This window comes from Oncorhynchus nerka, linkage group LG20 (genome assembly GCF_034236695.1).
Source record: "Oncorhynchus nerka isolate Pitt River linkage group LG20, Oner_Uvic_2.0, whole genome shotgun sequence".
In the NCBI taxonomy this organism is placed as follows: Eukaryota; Metazoa; Chordata; class Actinopteri; order Salmoniformes; family Salmonidae; genus Oncorhynchus; species Oncorhynchus nerka.
In genome coordinates, this window is record NC_088415.1 from 75,452,479 (window position 1) to 75,470,940 (window position 18,462).

The following is an 18,462-nucleotide window of genomic DNA, read 5'->3' on the forward strand; positions in this document are numbered from 1 at the left end:
CCTGTCCTTTATCCAGGCCAGGCCTCTCACTCACCCCCTGCCCTTTATCCAGGCCTCTCACTCACCCCCTGTCCTTTATCCAGGCCAGGCCTCTCACTCACCCCCTGTCCTTTATCCAGGCCAGGCCTCTCACTCACCCCCTGTCCTTTATCCAGGCCTCTCACTCTTCCCCTGTCCTTTATCCAGGCCAGGCCTCTCACTCACCCCCTGCCCTTTATCCAGGCCTCTCACTCACCCCCTGCCCTTTATCCAGGCCTCTCACTCACCCCCTGTCCTTTATCCAGGCCTCTCACTCACCCCCTGTCCTTTATCCAGGCCAGGCCTCTCACTCACCCCCTGCCCTTTATCCAGGCCTCTCACTCACCCCTGTCCTTTATCCAGGCCTCTCACTCACCCCTGTCCTTTATCCAGGCCAGGCCTCTCACTCACCCCCTGTCCTTTATCCAGGCCTCTCACTCACCCCCTGTCCTTTATCCAGGCCTCTCACTCACCCCCTGTCCTTTATCCAGGCCTCTCACTCACCCCCTGTCCTTTATCCAGGCCAGGCCTCTCACTCACCCCCTGTCCTTTATCCAGGCCTCTCACTCACCCCCTGTCCTTTATCCAGGCCAGGCCTCTCACTCACCCCCTGTCATTTATCCAGGCCAGGCCTCTCACTCACCCCCTGTCCTTTATCCAGGCCAGGCCTCTCACTCACCCCCTGTCCTTTATCCAGGCCTCTCACTCAGCCCCTGTCCTTTATACAGGCCAGGCCTCTCACTCACCCCCTGTCATTTATCCAGGCCAGGCCTCTCACTCACGCAATGTCCTTTATACAGGCCTCTCATTCACCCAATGTCCTTTATACAGGCTGCGTACTCACCCCCTCTCCTTTATGCAGGCCAGGCCTCTCACTCACCCTCTCTCCTTGATGCAAGCCTCTCACTCACCTCCTGTCCTTAATACAAGCCTCTCACTTACCCCCTCTCCTTTATGCAGGCCAGGCCTCTCACTCACCCTCTCTCCTTTATGCAGGCCTCTCACTCACACTCTCTCCTTAATGCAAGCCTCTCACTCACCTCCTCTCCTTGATGCAGGCCTCTCACTTACCCCCTCTCCTTTATGCAGGCCAGGCCTCTCACTCACCTCCTCTCCTTTATCCAGGCCAGGCCTCTCACTCACCCCCTCTCCTTTATGCAGAAGAGGACTCTCACTCACCCCCTCTCCTTTATGCAGAAGAGGCCTCTCACTCACCCCTCTCCTTTATGCAGGCCAGGCCTCTCACTCACCCCCTCTTCTTTATGCAGAAGAGGCCTCTAACTCACCCCTCTCCTTTATGCAGGCCAGGCCTCTCTCTCACCCCCTCTCCTTTATGCAGAAGAGGCCTCTCACTCACCCCCTCTCCTTTATGCAGGCCTCTCTCTCAACCCCTCTCCTTTATGCAGAAGAGGCCTCTTACTCACCCCCTCTCCTTTATGCAGAAGAGGTCTCTCACCCCCCCTCTCTCCTTTATGCAGGCCTCTCTCTCACCACCACTCTCACCCCCTGTCCTTTATGCAGAAGAGGCCTCTCACTCATCCCCTGTCCTTTATGCAGAAGAAGCCTCTCACTCACCCCCTCTCCTTTATGCAGAAGAGGCCTCTCACTCACCCCCTCTCCTTTATGCAGAAGAGGCCTCTCACTCACCCCCTCTCCTTTATGCAGGCCAGGCCTCTCTCTCACGCCCTGTCCTTTATGCAGAAGAGGCCTCTCACTCACCCCTCTCCTTTATCCAGGCCAGGCCTCTCACTCACCCCCTCTCCTTTATGCAGGCCAGGCCTCTCTCTCCCCCTCTCCTTTATGCAGAAGAGGCCTCTCACTCACCCCTCTCCTTTATGCAGGCCAGGCCTCTCACTCACCCCTCTCCTTTATGCAGGCCAGGCCTCTCTCTCACCCCCTCTCCTTTATCCAGGCCAGGCCTCTCACTCACCCCCTGTCCTTTATGCAGAAGAGGCCTCTCACTCACCCCCTCTCCTTTATCCAGGCCAGGCCTCTCTCTCACCCCCTCTCCTTTATGCAGAAGAGGCTTCTCACTCACCCCCTCTCCTTTATGCAGAAGAGGCCTCTCACTCACCCCCTCTCCTTTATGCAGGCCAGGCCTCTCTCTCACCCCCTCTCCTTTATGCAGAAGAGGCCTCTCACTCACCCCCTCTCCTTTATGCAGGCCTCTCTCTCACCCCCTCTCCTTTATGCAGAAGAGGCCTCTCACTCACCCTCTCCTTGATGCAGGCCCCTCTCTCACCCCTCTCATTTATGCAGGCCTCTCACTCACCCCCTCTCCTTTATGCAGACCTCTCACTCACCCCCTCTTCTTGATGCAGGCCTCTCACTCACCCCCACTCTCACACCCCCTCTCCTTGATGCAGGCCTCTCTCTCAACACCACTCCAAACCCTCTGATGCAGGCCTCTCTCTCAACACCACTCCAAACCCTCTCCTTTATGCAGGCTTCTCTCTCACCCCCTCTCCTTGATGCAGGCCTCTCACTCACCCTATCTCCTTTATGCAGGCCTCTCTCTCACCACCACTCTCACCCCCTCTCCTTTATGCAGGCCTCTCTCTCACCCCATGTCCTTTATGCAGGCCTCTCACTCACCCCCTCTCCTTTATGCAGAAGAGGCCTCTCTCTCACCCCTCTCTATTTTATGCAGAAGAAGCCTCTCACTCACCCCCTCTCCTTTATGCAGGCCTCTCACTCACCCCCTCTCCTTTATGCAGAAGAGGCCTCTCACTCACCCCCTCTCCTTTATGCAGGCCTCTCTCTCACCCCTCTCTATTTTATGCAGAAGAAGCCTCTCACTCACCCCCTCTCCTTTATGCAGAAGAGGTCTCTCTCTCACCCCATGTCCTTTATGCAGGCCTCTCACTCACCCCCTCTCCTTTATGCAGAAGAGGCCTCTCACTCACCCCCTCTCCTTTATGCAGGCCTCTCTCTCACCCCTCTCTATTTTATGCAGAAGAAGCCTCTCACTCACCCCCTCTCCTTTATGCAGAAGAGGTCTCTCTCTCACACCCTCTCCTTTACACAGGCCTCTCTCTCACACCCTCTCCTTTATGCAGGCATCTCTCTCACCTCCTCACCTTTACACAGGCCTCTCTCTCACCTCCACTCTCACCCACCCTCTCTTTTACACAGGCCTCTCTCTCACACCCTCTCCTTTATGCAGGCCTCTCTCACCTCCACTCTCACCCCTCTCCTTTACACAGGCCTCTCTCACCTCCACTCTCACCCCCTCTCCTTTACACAGGCCTCTCTCTCACACCCTCTCCTTTATGCAGGCATCTCTCTCACCTCCTCACCTTTACACAGGCCTCTCTCTCACCTCCACTCTCACCCACCCTCTCTTTTACACAGGCCTCTCTCTCACCTCCACTCTCACCCACCCTCACCTTTACACAGGCCTCTCTCTCACCTCCACTCTCACCCCCTCTCCTTTACACAGGCCTCTCTCTCACACCCTCTCCTTTATGCAGGCATCTCTCTCACCTCCTCACCTTTACACAGGCCTCTCTCTCACCTCCACTCTCACCCACCCTCTCTTTTACACAGGCCTCTCTCTCACACCCTCTCCTTTATGCAGGCCTCTCTCACCTCCACTCTCACCCCCTCTCCTTTACACAGGCCTCTCTCACCTCCACTCTCACCCCCTCTCCTTTACACAGGCCTCTCTCTCACACCCTCTCCTTTATGCAGGCATCTCTCTCACCTCCTCACCTTTACACAGGCCTCTCTCTCACCTCCACTCTCACCCACCCTCTCTTTTACACAGGCCTCTCTCTCACCTCCACTCTCACCCACCCTCACCTTTACACAGGCCTCTCTCTCACCTCCACTCTCACCCACCCTCTCTTTTACACAGGCCTCTCTCTCACACCCTCTCCTTTATGCAGGCCTCTCTCACCTCCACTCTCACCCCCTCTCCTTTACACAGGCCTCTCTCTCACCTCCACTCTCACCCACCCTCTCTTTTACACAGGCCTCTCTCTCACACCCTCTCCTTTATGCAGGCCTCTCTCACCTCCACTCTCACCCCCTCTCCTTTACACAGGCCTCTCTCTCACCTCCACTCTCACCCCCACTCCTTTACACCGGCCTCTCTCTCACCCCTTCTCCTTTATGCAGGCCTCTCTCTCACCCCTTCTCCTTTATGCAGGCCTCTCTCTCACTTCCACTCTCATCCCCATTTCCTAGGCCTCTAACCCCTACGTTCTCACCCTCACACCCACCCCCTCTCTCTGTCACCCACTCTCTCTGTCACCCACTCTCTCTGTCACTCCCTCTCTGTCACCCACTCTCTCTGTCACCCACTCTCTCTGTCACCCACTCTCTCTGTCACCCACGCTCTCTGTCACCAGACCTCAAACAACACTGGCTGGGTCAGTCTTTGTTTCAAGGGCCCTGGGCACTCAGCTGGAGGAAAGCATGATGGCAGGGATAAGTGATTGAAAATAATGGTCAAATGCTACTTTACCTTGCCCAACACTGAGGGATGAGTGAGACCTTGGTAGAGTACTGTTGGTAGATTAGAGCCTGTGTGCTTCAATGAGCAATAATACAGTACAATCAAGCTATCATACAAAGCAGGATAGATGTTATATGTCTATATCATTGACTGCAAATCTGATGTGCGTGATTGTTTTTTAGAATGTCATTCCTTCCTTTAGCATGTTTTGTGTCCCATTGAAATGAACGTAATGAATGAGGATGTTAGCAATTAGGAGAGCTTTATGGAGACTACTCAGAACACATTTGAAACCTCAATCTCAAACGTAGTTTTATTGTGTTTGTGTCCACACAGATAAAGGAGATTAAATGGGGAGATGTAGGTGGTTGGACTGGACAAGGGGGGTCCATACTGGGAACAAAGAGGTAGGCCAATGAACAGAGCCCATAGAGTGCCATTTGGGACACAACAAGTGTTTCAAAACGTGCAGCATGGAAAGTCAACACTGACATATCGGGTACTGTAGAGTAACACAGATTTTCATTCCTTATTTCAGAACCCTTCCAGCGAAGCATCTTGATAAGATAGCTGAACAAATCAGGATACATAACATCAATGCTTTGCTTGTTATCGGTGGATTTGAGGTATGTACAGCTCATCACAGCATCAAATGCATTGGACATTGAAATAGCAGTTTAATATTATTACAGTATTATACCACTACTATGCATTACAAAATTGTATATAGTACTTTTTATAAATGTGAATTTTTTTTTTTGCATTTTAGTAATAGTAATTCACTCTAATAGTAATACTAATAATAATCTTTGAGAAATACACTGGAATATACTCCTGTCTCATATATTTTTCTACGTTTGTCACACTGTTGTATTCATTCATTTCACAATCTAAAGTGACAAAATATTCTCCATTATTCCCTCCTATGATTATTAAGAACATATTTCTCCACAATTCCTAGCACCCTTCAGGCTCTCCTCCCTGTGTCCCCCATATCTGTGTCAGTTACACTGTGTGGTGCTTCCTATGTCACACTGTCCGTTTTGATAGGCCCGGCTCCCTCACATTGGCTCCGCCCACCTTGTCCTGTCTTTATGGCTGTGTCCTAAATGGCACCCTATATCCTATACACTGCACTACTTTTGACCAGCCCTGGTCAAAAGTAGTGTACTATATAGGGAATAGGGTGCCATTTTGGGATGCTACCCAATTAACTCTCCGCTCTAAAGCCCTGGCTCTGCCCTGTACTGTAGGCCTTCCTGGGAGTCATGGAACTGTCCGCTGCCCGGGAGAAATATAATGAGTTCTGTGTCCCCATGGTTATGGTCCCTGCCACGGTCTCCAACAATATACCGGGCTCTGACCTCAGCATTGGCGCAGACACAGCTTTGAATGCTATTACTGATGTAAGTCTGGCTGGGGGTCAGAGGTCGCAAGTGTTTTAAGAACACCCTCCAGCCAATCAGAATTGGGGGCTTCACTGATCGCAGCTCGGGCGTGACATTTACCAGCATCACAACTGGCTGAATGTAACTGAGCGTTACCTAAAGGCACCAAACTGATTTGTGTTGACCGAGGTATGCATGTGCTACTTGATCATCTGAAAGGAAATAGTTAGGTAGAGTTTAAAAAGCCATAGTAAACACTAAGTGAAATAGTTAGGTAGAGTTTAAAAAGCCATAGTAAACACTAAGTGAAATAATTAGGTAGAGTTTAAAAAGCCATAGTAAACACTAAGTGAAATAGTTAGGTAGAGTCTAAAAAGCCATAGTAAACACTAAGTGAAAGAGTTAGGTAGAGTTTAAAAAGCCATAGTAAACACTAAGTGAAAGAGTTAGATATAGTATGACAACTTATCCTCTGATCAGTTGCAAGAGACTATTGTACAAACAGCAAGAAGTTAACAGTGATTTCATTAAAGTTCAACCCATGTAAAGAGGCGGAGTAGTATATGATTAGTGGTGGTAGTAGGATTAGGGATATTAGGGGTAGGGGTGTAATTTGGGTTAGGTATATTAGGGGTAGGAGTAGCATTAGGAGTAGGTACAGTGCCTTCAGAAAGTATTCATACCTCTTGACTTATTCCACTTTTGTTGTGTTGCAGCCTAAGTTCAACATTGATTACATTTTGGCGGGGGGGTTCTCTCACCAATCTACACACAATACCCCATAATGACAAAGTGAAAGCCTGTTTTTTAGAAACTTTTGCAGTTTTATTGGAAATGAAATACAGAAATATCTCATTTACATAAGTAGTCACACCCGTGAGTCAATAATTTGTAGAAGCATCTTTGGCAGCCATTACAGCTGTGAGTCTTTCTGGGTAAGTCTCTAAGAGATTTCCACACCTTGATTTTGCAACGTTTGCCTATTATTATTTTCAAAATTCTTCAAGCTCTGTCAAATTGGTTGTAGATCACTGCTAAACAACCATTTTCAGGTCTTTCCATAGATTTTCATGTAGATTTAAGTCAAAACTACCTCAGCCACTCAGGAACATTCACTGTCGTCTTGGTAAGCAACTCCAATGTAGAGTTGGCCTGGTGTTTTAGGTTATTGTCCCGCTGAAACAATCTCCTGGTGTCTAGTGAAAAGCTGACAAGGTTTTTCTCTAAGATTTTGCCTGTACTTAGCTCCATTCCATGTAGTTTTTTATCCTGAAAAACTCCCCAGTCCTTAACGATTACAAGCATACCCATAACATGATGCAGCCACCACTATGCTTGAAAGTATTGAGAGTGGTGCTCAGTAATGTGACGTGGTGAGGTTGGACCCAGGTGCAGAGAAGAGACCAGACGAGGAATCAGTGGTTAAGGATAAACATAATACTTTACTGAGAAACAGTAGCCGCAGGACCACAGTACACTTGAAAAAAAAACAAAAAAAACACTAAGTCTCAAAAACTCACTCAGGAAACGACCACACACAGTAAACAATTCAAGCTTCTGCAAAGGACCACAGAAAAAAAAGAATAAGACATACCGGAGTCCAATAAAAGTCTCTAGGGCGGTCTCTGCCGCCCTCTGTCAGGAGGAACCATGACAAGTAATGTGTTATATTGATTTGCCACAAACATAACATTTTGTATTCAGGACAAAAAGTGAATTGCTTTGCCAGGTTTTTTGCAGTATTTCTTTAGTACCTTGTTGCAAATATTATGCTTCCTTTTATTACTCTGTCAATTAAGTTAGCATTGTGGAGTAATTCCAAATGTTGTTAATCAATCCTCAGTTTTCTCTTATCACAACCATTAAATTATATAACTGTGTTAGTCACCATTGGCCTCGTAGTGAAATCTCGGAGCTGTTTCCTTCCTATCTGAGTTAGGAAGGACGCCTGTATATTTGTCGTGACTGGGTGTATTGATACATCATCCAAAGTGTAATTAATAACTTCACCATGCTCAAAGGGATATTCAATGTCATATTTTTTTTTACCCATCTACCAATAGGTGCCCTTCTTTGCGAGGCATTGGAAAACCTTGCTGGTCTTTGTGGTCAAATCTGTTGAAAATCACTGCTTGACATGGGACCTTAGGTACAGAGACGAGGTAGTCATTCAAAAATCATGTTAAACACTGTTATTGCACACAAAGTGAGACCATGCAATTATTATGTGACTTGTTAAGCATTTTACTTATTTAGGTTTACCATAACAAAGGGTTTGAATACTTATTGACTCAAGACATTTCAGATGTTCATTTTTGTATTAATTTGTAAACATTTCTAAAACATAATTCCACTTTGACATGATGGGGTATTGGGTGTAGGCCAGTGACACACACATCTACATGTAATCCATTTTAAATTCAGGCTGGAACACAACAACATGTGAATACTTTCTGAAGGCACTGTATATTAGGGGTTGGTAATTAAGGGTCGCGGTAGGATTAGTTTTAGGGGTAGGTGATTAGGGGTTGGAGTAGTATTAGGGGTAGGTAATTAAGGGTCGCGGTAGGATTAGTTTTAGGGGTAGGTAATTAGGGGTTGGAGTAGTTTTAGGGGTAGGTAATTAGGGGTAGGTGAGACTTAGTTTTAGGGTTAGTTATATTAGGGGTTGGAGTAGTATTAGGGGAGGTATATTTGGGGTAGGAGTAGTATTAGGGGTAGGTATATTAGGGGTAGTGTTAGGGGAGGTATATTAAGGGTAGATATATTAGTGACAGGGGTAGTATTAGGGGAGTAGTACTATATTATGGGTAGGGGTAGGGTTGTATTAGGGGTAGGTATATTAGGGGTAGGGGTAGTATTAGGGATAGGTATATTAGGGGTAGGGTTGTATTAGGGATAGGTATATTATGGGTAGGGGTAGTATTAGGAATAGGTATATTAGGGGTAGTATTACGTGTAGGTGTATTAGGGGTAGGTAATTTATGGGTAGGGAGGGTATTAGGGGTAGGTGTGTTAGGGGTATGGGTAGTATTAGGGGTAGGGGTAGGTGATTAGGGGTAGGTTTAGTTTTAGGGGTAGGTAATTAGGGGTAGGATTAGTTTTAGGGGTAGGTAATTAGGGGTAGGATTAGTTTTAGGGGTAGATATATTAGGGATAGGTATATTAGGGGTAGGGGTATTATTAGGGGAGGTAGATTAGGGGTAGGAGTAGTATTAGGGTAGTTATATTAGGGGTAGGAGTAGTATTAGGGGTAGGTAGATTAGGGGTAGGAGTAGTATTAGGGGTAGGAGTAGTATTAGGGGTAGGTATATTAGGGGGAGGTAGATTAGGGGTACTATTAGGGGGAGGTATATTAGGGTTAGGGGTCGTATTAGGGGAGTAGTACTATATTATGGGTAGGGATAGTATTAGGGGTAGGTATATTGGAGGTAGGGGTAGTATTAGTGGTAGGTATATCGGAGGTAGGGGTAGTATTAGTGGTAGGTATATCGGAGGTAGGGGTAGTATTAGTGGTAGGTATATCAAATCAAATGTATTTATATAGCCCTTCTTACATCAGCTGATATATCAAAGTGCTGTACAGAAACCCAGCCTAAAACCCCAAACAGCAAGCAATGCAGGTGTAGAAGCATGTTAGGTATATTAAGTTAGGTATATTAGGGGTAGACATACTATTAGGGGTAGATATACTATTAGGGGAGGTGTATTAGGGGTACGGGTAGTATTAGGGGTATGGTAGTATTAGGGGTAGGGGTAGTATTAGGGGTAGATATACTATTAGGGGAGGTGTATTAGGGGTACGGGTAGTATTAGGGGTAGGGGTAGTATTAAGGGTAGGTATACTATTAGGGGAGGTGTATTAGGGGTAGTATTAGGGGTAGGTCATTTATGGTTAGGGATAGTATTAGGGGTAAGTACATTAGGGGTAGGGGTAGTATTAGGGGTAGCTATATTAGCGGTAAGGATAGTATTAGGGGGAGGTATATTAGGGGTACGGGAAGTATTGGGGTAGGTCATTTACGGGCAGGGAGAGTATTAGGGGAGGCATATTAGGGGTAGATGTAGTATTAGGGGTAGGTCATTTTGGGGTAGGTATATTAGAGGTAGGATTGGATTAGGGCTAGGTTGGTTATGGGTAGTATTAGGGGTAGGGTTGGATTAGCGGTATGTATTTTAGGGGTGGTATTAGGGGTAAGGTTAGTATTATGGGTAGGTATATTAGAGGTAGTATTAAGGGTAGGTATATTAGCGGTAGTATTAAGGGTAGGTATATTACGAGTAGTATTAGGGGTAGGGTTAGTATTATGGGTAGGTATATTAAAGGTAGTATTAAGGGTAGGTATATTAGCGGTAGTATTAAGGGTAGGTACAGTGCCTTGCGAAAGTATTCGGCCCCCTTGAACTTTGCGACCTTTTGACACATTTCAGGCTTCAAACATAAAGATATAAAATTGTATTTTTTTGTGAAGAATCAACAACAAGTGGGACACAATCATGAAGTGGAACGACATTTATTGGATATTTCAAACTTTTTTAACAAATCAAAAACGGAAAAATTGGGCGTGCAAAATTATTCAGCCCCCTTAAGTTAATACTTTGTAGCGCCACCTTTTGCTGCGATTACAGCTGTAAGTCGCTTGGGGTATGTCTCTATCAGTTTTGCACATCGAGAGACTGACATTTTTTCCCATTCCTCCTTGCAAAACAGCTCGAGCTCAGTGAGGTTGGATGGAGAGCATTTGTGAACAGCAGTTTTCAGTTCTTTCCACAGATTCTCGATTGGATTCAGGTCTGGACTTTGACTTGGCCATTCTAACACCTGGATATGTTTATTTTTGAACCATTCCATTGTAGATTTTGCTTTATGTTTTGGATCATTGTCTTGTTGGAAGACAAATCTCTGTCCCAGTCTCAGGTCTTTTGCAGACTCCATCAGGTTTTCTTCCAGAATGGACCTGTATTTGGCTCCATCCATCTTCCCATCAATTTTAACCATCTTCCCTGTCCCTGCTGAAGAAAAGCAGGCCCAAACCATGATGCTGCCACCACCATGTTTGACAGTGGGGATGGTGTGTTCAGGGTGATGAGTTGTGTTGCTTTTACGCCAAACATAACGTTTTGCATTGTTGACAAAAAGTTCAATTTTGGTTTCATCTGACCAGAGCACCTTCTTCCACATGTTTGATGTGTCTCCCAGGTGGCTTGTGGCAAACTTTAAACGACACTTTTTATGGATATCTTTAAGAAATGGCTTTCTTCTTGCCACTCTTCCATAAAGGCCAGATTTGTGCAATATACGACTGATTGTTGTCCTATGGACAGAGTCTGCCACCTCAGCTGTAGATCTCTGCAGTTCATCCAGAGTGATCATGGGCCTCTTGGCTGCATCTCTGATCAGTCTTCTCCTTGTATGAGCTGAAAGTTTAGAGGGACGGCCAGGTCTTGGTAGATTTGCAGTGGTCTGATACTCCTTCCATTTCAATATTATCGCTTGCACAGTGCTCCTTGGGATGTTTAAAGCTTGGGAAATCTTTTTGTATCCAAATCCGGCTTTAAACCTCTTCACAACAGTATATCGGACCTGCCTGGTGTGTTCCTTGTTCTTCATGATGCTCTCTGCGCTTTTAACGGACCTCTGAGACTATCACAGTGCAGGTGCATTTATACGGAGACTTGATTACACACAGGTGGATTGTATTTATCATCATTAGTCATTTAGGTCAACATTGGATCATTCAGAGATCCTCACTGAACTTCTGGAGAGAGTTTGCTGCACTGAAAGTAAAGGGGCTGAATAATTTTGCACGCCCAATTTTTCAGTTTTTGATTTGTTAAAAAAGTTTGAAATATCCAATAAATGTCGTTCCACTTCATGATTGTGTCCCACTTGTTGATTCTTCACAAAAAAATAGTTTTATATCTTTATGTTTGAAGCCTGAAATGTGGCAAAAGGTCGCAAAGTTCAAGGGGGCCGAATACTTTCGCAAGGCACTGTATATTAGGAGTAGTATTAGGGGTAGGGTTAGTATTATGGGTAGGTATATTAGAGGTAGGTATATTAGGGGTAGGGCATTTTTCCTATTTTGTTGCCGTACAACCTGGAATTAAAATAGATTTTTCAGGGGTTTGTATAATTTGATTTACACAACAAGCCTACCACTTTGAAGATGAAAAAAATATTTTTTCTTGTGAAACAAACACTCTTCTGTAAAGCCCAGCTCTGTGGAGTGTACGTGGTCCTATGGATAGATACTCCAATCCCTATGGATAGATACTCCAATCTCCGCTGTGGAGCTTTGCAGCTCCTTCAGGGTTATCTTTGGTCTCTTTGTTGCCTCTCTGATTAATGCCCTCCTTGCCTGGTCTGTGAGTTTTGGTGGGCGGCCCTCTCTTGGCAGGTTTGTTGTGGTGCCATATTCTTTCCATTTTTTAATAATGGATTTAATGGTGCTCCGTGGGATGTTCAAAGTTCCTGATATTTTTTATAACCCAACACTGATCTGTACTTCTCCACAACTTTGTCCCTGACCTGTTTGGAGAGCTCCTCGGTCTTCATAGTGCCGCTTGCTTGGTGGTGCCCCTTGCCTAGTGGTGTCCCTTGCCTAGTGGTGTTGCAGACTCTGGGGCCTTTCAGAACAGGTGTATATATACTGAGATCATGTGACACTTTGATTGCACACAGGTAGACTTTATTGAACTATTTATGTGACTTCTGAAGGAAATTGGTTGCACCAGATCTTATTTAGGGGATTCATAGCAAAGGTGATGAATACATATGCACGCACCACTTTTCTGTTTTTTATTTTTTAGAAACAAGTTATTTTTTTCACTTCACCAATATGGACTATTTTGTGTATGTCCATTACATGAAATCCAAATAAAATATTTTTCAATTACAGGTTGTAATGCAACAAAATAGGAAAAACACCAAGGGGATGAATAATTTTGCAAGGCACTGTATATTAAGGGTAGGGGTAGTATTAGGGGTTGGGGTAATATTAGGAGTGTAGTACTATATTAGGGCTAGTTCTTTCAGTCTGAGGCCTCTGATGTCTGTTGTTTCTGCTGGTAAATGTCATAGTGGAGCTCTCAGTTAGGTCCCAGGTAAGTGGTAGATAGGGGCATGCACTAGTGACGTGGCATGTTTTGCACCCTGCCACTTCCATTGTTCTCCCTGCACCTTGTTTACTAAACATGATGAGATGTCTGGTCCCTGGTCTGGTTTAACACAACCCGTAGCTCTATAACACTCCTATCCTGCTATCCAAATGGCTACAAGCCAGGTGGATGAGGTGGAGGTTTGGAAGAGAAGGGTATGAATGAAGTAGAAGTCGTAGTTGTACTAACATTTAGATGTTTTCTCTAACCAATCATTTTACTTTACCCATCTAGTTGATTTTATTTCTATTATCAACAAAAGCTAGATTCTCACGAAGCATCTGAAACAAATATACACTATACTATATTGGAGAAAGAAGTTAATTCACTTTAATAACTTTAATAAAGGGAGATTAAATTATTCATAGAACAGTAATAGCCTATCTAATTGTTGTTTTCAACCAGGACAGACCACCATTTTGTTTTGAACACGATTGTCTGCATGGGTAGTGGACCTGACGGATAACGACCAGCATTTTGCCACTTGCGTACAAAAGTTCCCTCACGTTGTGAGGTCAAGTGCAGTATCGCCAGGCTGCATTGTGACTGACTGAGTCTACTGTAGTTTCCACGACAACACTTCTGTCTGTCTGCCAGCTAGGGTGACCAACCAACCCCGCCCCTCTTCGGTCTCGTCTTTGCCAATGGGATACCAAGCCAACTCCTCTCTTGCACGGAAAGAGCCTTACACACACAGATACTACATGGGGTAGGGTGTACATCAGGCCTTAATAGGGTAACATGTAGTATGATCTGCCTCCCAAATGAGAGCCTATTCCCTTTATACTGCACTACTTTTGACCAGAGCCTTATGGGCTATATATTGCACTACATAGGGAATAGGGTGCCATTTGGGACAAGACCCATACTAGGGTACCGTGTAGTAGAGTCTCTCTGAGTATGAGATGCTCCACCTAGTGGTGTAACGCGTTTGTGCCGCACCACTTCACCAGGCGTTTGAGTGTCTGCTGCAGCTCTATGAGGCCCGGACCAGCCACGAGGACTTTTGCATCCCGATGTGTGTGCTGCCTGCCACCATTAGTAACAATGTGCCTGGTACTGATCTGAGTATCGGGGCAGACACTTCCCTCAATGCCATCGTGGAGGTAAGGTAGAACTCACATAGCCTGGTCCCAGATCTGTTTATGCTTTTTGCCAACTCCATTGGTGTCATTGTCAAGCCAAGCATGACAAGGAGTGGCAATGAGTTGACATGATAGCACAAACAGACTGGCACTCAGGCTAGAACACAGCTTTTAACAGGGTTGAAATGATTGACATTGTGAAACTATTGTGGGAATATAGACTGGCAACAGACAGATATTTCCCATGATTTCTCTTCCACATTCACACGCACACAATGTAAACAACCCCATTTGTGTACACTTAGAACATACATGCTTTACTAGTTAGAATTAGACTTCCTGTTCCTTTACTAACTGGTTTCTGGTTTGATGTTATGGAAGAATTCTTTGAGACTAGAGCTGCATCCTGGTAAATCTTGAAATGCTGTTTGTATTTTATGATCGTATTATATTGTGACATGGAGCATGTTTTGGGTAATTGTGTGAGCATGTTTGATACCAATACAGAGCATTTTGTATGTACAGTAGCTATTACCTAACAAAACAACATTGTCTGCATGCTATTGATAATTGTAACATTGGTTTGTGTCACAAATGCCACCCTATTCCCTTATAGTGAACAACTTTTGACCAGAGCCTTATTCGCCCTGGTCAAAAGTAATGCACTAAAAAGGGAATAGGGTGCCATTATGGACACATCCTGTGTGCCTATTTGATCTGACTATGAGCATCTGTGTGTGTGTCAGACATGTGACCGCATCAAGCAGTCTGCCAGTGGGACCAAGCGGCGTGTGTTCATCATTGAGACCATGGGGGGGTACTGTGGGTACCTGGCCAGTGTCGGGGGGCTGGCTGCGGGGGCTGACGCTGTCTACATCTATGAGGAACCTTTCGACATCAGAGACCTCCAGGTGAGGGACATTGTTTTACATAAGGTAGAAAAATTCTAGTAACTTTCCAGAAATTCCCAGGTTTTACAGAAATTCTGGTTGGAGGATTCCTGGCATCAGGAGGGAATATGCTGGATAAGACTGCTAAATAGCTACCCGGACTATCTGCATTGACCCTTTTTTCACTAGCTCTTTTGACTCATCACATACGCTGCCGCTACTTATTATTATCTGTTGCCTAGTGACTTCATCCCTACCTATATGTACATACAGTATCTACCTCAATTACCTCGTACCCCTGACAGTAGCAAAGTTATCATTACTCATTGTGTATTTATTCCTTGTGTTATTATTTTTCTATTATTTCTCTGCGTTGTTGGGAAGGACCCGTAAGTAAGCATTTCACTGTTAGTCCACACCTGTTGTTTACAAAGCATGTGACAAATACAATTTGATTTGGAATCCTCCAACCAGGAATTATAGAAAACCTGGCAATTGTGGAATCTCAGTTTTATACAGTATACACTGTTATAAACTTAAATATTTACATCAAAGTTAATTCCTCATTGGAATCTATAGTAACTGATGTACATATAATCACTCTCTCCTCCCTCGGTGCAACAGGTCCTCTATTTTAGGAGTGCTCAAGTTACCCAGATTACAGTACGTAGCTATGGTGGTTATTAATAGGTAGAACGCATCATCATTCCAGGAGTGTTAAGCTCTGATCAAGACAGATCTCATTGTTATGGTTTGAGGAGGCCTACTCAACAGCACTAGAGTGTTGTTGTCGTGCTAGTTATTGTCTGAGACATTCTGCTGTTGTCAGGTATACAAATGTTGTAGAACCCTTCAGATCATGGATAAAATATGCAGTCTCCTAAGACCTGGTCCAATGACAGATGAAATAATTTGTATTGTTTAATGCAAGGAATATTATATATATATGCTACATTATTATTTAAGGTAATAAATGTTATATATATGCTCCATTGTGGAACAAGGTGATGTCGATATTTACCCATGTGTTGCAAAGTGCACACACTCATTATAAACAAAAGATAAGGTTGAGTGTAATTCAGTGGTCTAGCATATGTTCCATCGGCATGCTGTATACTGTAGCCTACTTTAATTGAAGTGAATGGCGACAACTCATCCAAGTAGGGGTCAGAACAGCAGTAAGAAGTGTGCCACCTCCTGGTCACCAGAGCACTCTGCAGAACTCTGTCCCTGGGACACAGCAGAGAAATGAGCTTCGTTCTGCAGCTCGGAAAGCTCACGTAGGTTACAGATGGAGGTGGAAAACTCTAGAATACTTCAGACTTATCACAGATAACGTGAGGCTTTTCTCTCTGCTTCAGTCCAACGTCGAGCATTTGACAGAGAAGATGAAGACGGGCATCCAGAGGGGCTTGGTGCTGAGGTAAGGAAGAGCTCATGTCTGGCATGATCACCTCTTTACAAATGTACAGTATGTTAACAATAAAGGCACACATGTACGTAGCCAGCTATGTATGATAGTCTTACTATATTTATGCCACACTGTGTAGGCTACTAATACAAATTATTTGTATGTTAAAATACTCTACCTTTTGTGGTGATCTATCGAGGCTCTATAGCGACCACTCAATATTTCTCAGTATTACTCAACACAATAGAAAGAATCACCCTGTAACGCAGCAGCAGGACAAATGGAACCTTGACATTGTGTGTGTGACGTTACAGGAATGAGAACTCCAATGAGAACTTCACCACAGATTTCATCTACCAGCTGTACTCTGAGGAGGGGAAAGGAGTGTTCGACTGCAGGAAGAATGTCCTTGGACATATGCAGCAGGTGTGGTTACAGACACACTCACTGTAGCCCGATTGCAATTGATACCACTCAGATGTGAATTGAATGACAGCATACTGTATATTGATCATGTTACTGTGTAATCCACATATTACCTTAGGTTCATGTCATAATAAACTGACCTGAGTAAAACAGATTATTTATTCTATTTCCAAAGGGAGGTGCTCCTTCCCCATTCGACAGGAACTTTGGAACGAAGATTGCAGCCAAAGCGATTCAATGGATTTCAAGAAAGCTCAAGGAGTCATATAAAGAAGGTAGAGTACATGTTCTGAATTTAATACTAAAAATATTACAAAAAAAATAAAAATACAACTATATAGTGCACTACTTTTGACCATGGTCCATAGGGGGAATAGGGTGTAATTTGGACTCTAATAAGTGTGCCTGACTGTATTTGTTCTCCTTGTGCAGGGAAGGTGTTTGCTAACACAGAGGACACTGCCTGTTTGCTGGGGATGCGTCGCAGAGCCATGGTCTTCCAACCAGTGGTGCAGCTCAAAGACCAAACAGACTTTGTGTAAGGCAACTTTTACATGTTGTGTAGACCATGGTAGCACAAGGTTAAAACATTCTTCTTTCAGTTTAACTGAATGTCCACCCGTATAAAACAAAGTGCCAAATTGAGTGCATTAACTAAAGCTTCAAACTGTTTATTTTATGTCATCATGGTCTCGTGTGTGTGTGTGTTTTGTCCTATTCTACCCTATCAGCCACAGGATCCCTAAGGAACAGTGGTGGTTGAAGCTCCGCCCCCTGATGAAGATCCTGGCTAAATACAAGACCAGCTACGACGTGTCCGACTCTGGCCAGCTGGAGCATGTGACCCGGGTCAGGCCCAAGAAGGTGGACTGAACTGACCAGCACCTAGTCTGGGTAGGCTAGACCAGCACATAGTCTGGATAGGCTAGTCTTTAGATTGGATCAGCTCAGAGCAGACCGGCCCTTTCAGTGTAACTTAGCTCCAATCATGGTAACTCTTACCAACACTTTCACTCCGTCCCATACTCATGTCCCCTCAGAAGCTACTTAGGGCTCAAATGCCCACCCTTCTTCTGAAGTATGCACTTGTACACTTTCTCATATGGATTTTACACTGGTAGAAACTGCTTCCAGCCAATGCTTACACCAATCCTATGCTTTTAAATTCATGATGGGCTTTGTGCAAGTGCACACTTTTGGAAAAGGGTGGAGAACCAGGATGTAGCCCTAGTCTACTCCCATAGGTGCTTCTTCCCTCTCCGTCTTCTTCTGAAGGGAGAGCTGTTTATCCCGCCACCTACTGTAGGTCTACTCCATTGTTACGTTGTGTTGTCACTCCGTACTTGCACTTTGTATCAATCCTGGGTTGGCATCTAAGAGTAGGTCATGTTAGTTCCGCTGCTGTATTTTGTGGCTTAGTTGAGGATCTGTTTGTGAAACCCATTTGAATGTTAACTCACTGTGTGATCCGAGTGTTTTCTCCAAGTATTAAAGAATATTTATTGTGATGACAATTGTGAAACCTCAATGTGAAGTTCACGTCACCTCTCCTCACCACACTATTCAACATTTGAGGTCAGAGGATGGGCATGGAAATCTCACAGGATAAAGCTGCATGTAG

At 44.9% G+C, this 18,462-nt stretch overlaps 1 protein-coding gene across 9 annotated transcripts in view; it reads left to right on the forward strand.

The window, feature by feature from the left end:
- Window positions 1-18,355, forward strand: part of LOC115103140 (ATP-dependent 6-phosphofructokinase, platelet type-like) — a 42,596-nt gene extending 24,241 nt beyond the window's left edge. For 3 of the 9 annotated variants that reach the window (XM_065005777.1, XM_065005776.1, XM_065005778.1), the window contains 10 exons: window positions 4,817-4,887; window positions 5,019-5,106; window positions 5,734-5,886; window positions 13,983-14,135; window positions 14,861-15,025; window positions 16,366-16,427; window positions 16,730-16,841; window positions 17,017-17,116; window positions 17,274-17,379; window positions 17,573-18,355. In XM_065005777.1, the coding sequence (XP_064861849.1) occupies window positions 4,817-4,887; window positions 5,019-5,106; window positions 5,734-5,886; window positions 13,983-14,135; window positions 14,861-15,025; window positions 16,366-16,427; window positions 16,730-16,841; window positions 17,017-17,116; window positions 17,274-17,379; window positions 17,573-17,714 (1,152 nt within the window). In that variant the 3' untranslated portion in view covers window positions 17,715-18,355. The remainder of the gene's footprint in view (window positions 1-4,816; window positions 4,888-5,018; window positions 5,107-5,733; window positions 5,887-13,982; window positions 14,136-14,860; window positions 15,026-16,365; window positions 16,428-16,729; window positions 16,842-17,016; window positions 17,117-17,273; window positions 17,380-17,572) is intronic. The other 6 variants (XM_065005783.1, XM_065005779.1, XM_065005781.1 and 3 more) reach the window with 2 other exon arrangements.
- Window positions 18,356-18,462: the final 107 nt, after the last annotated feature.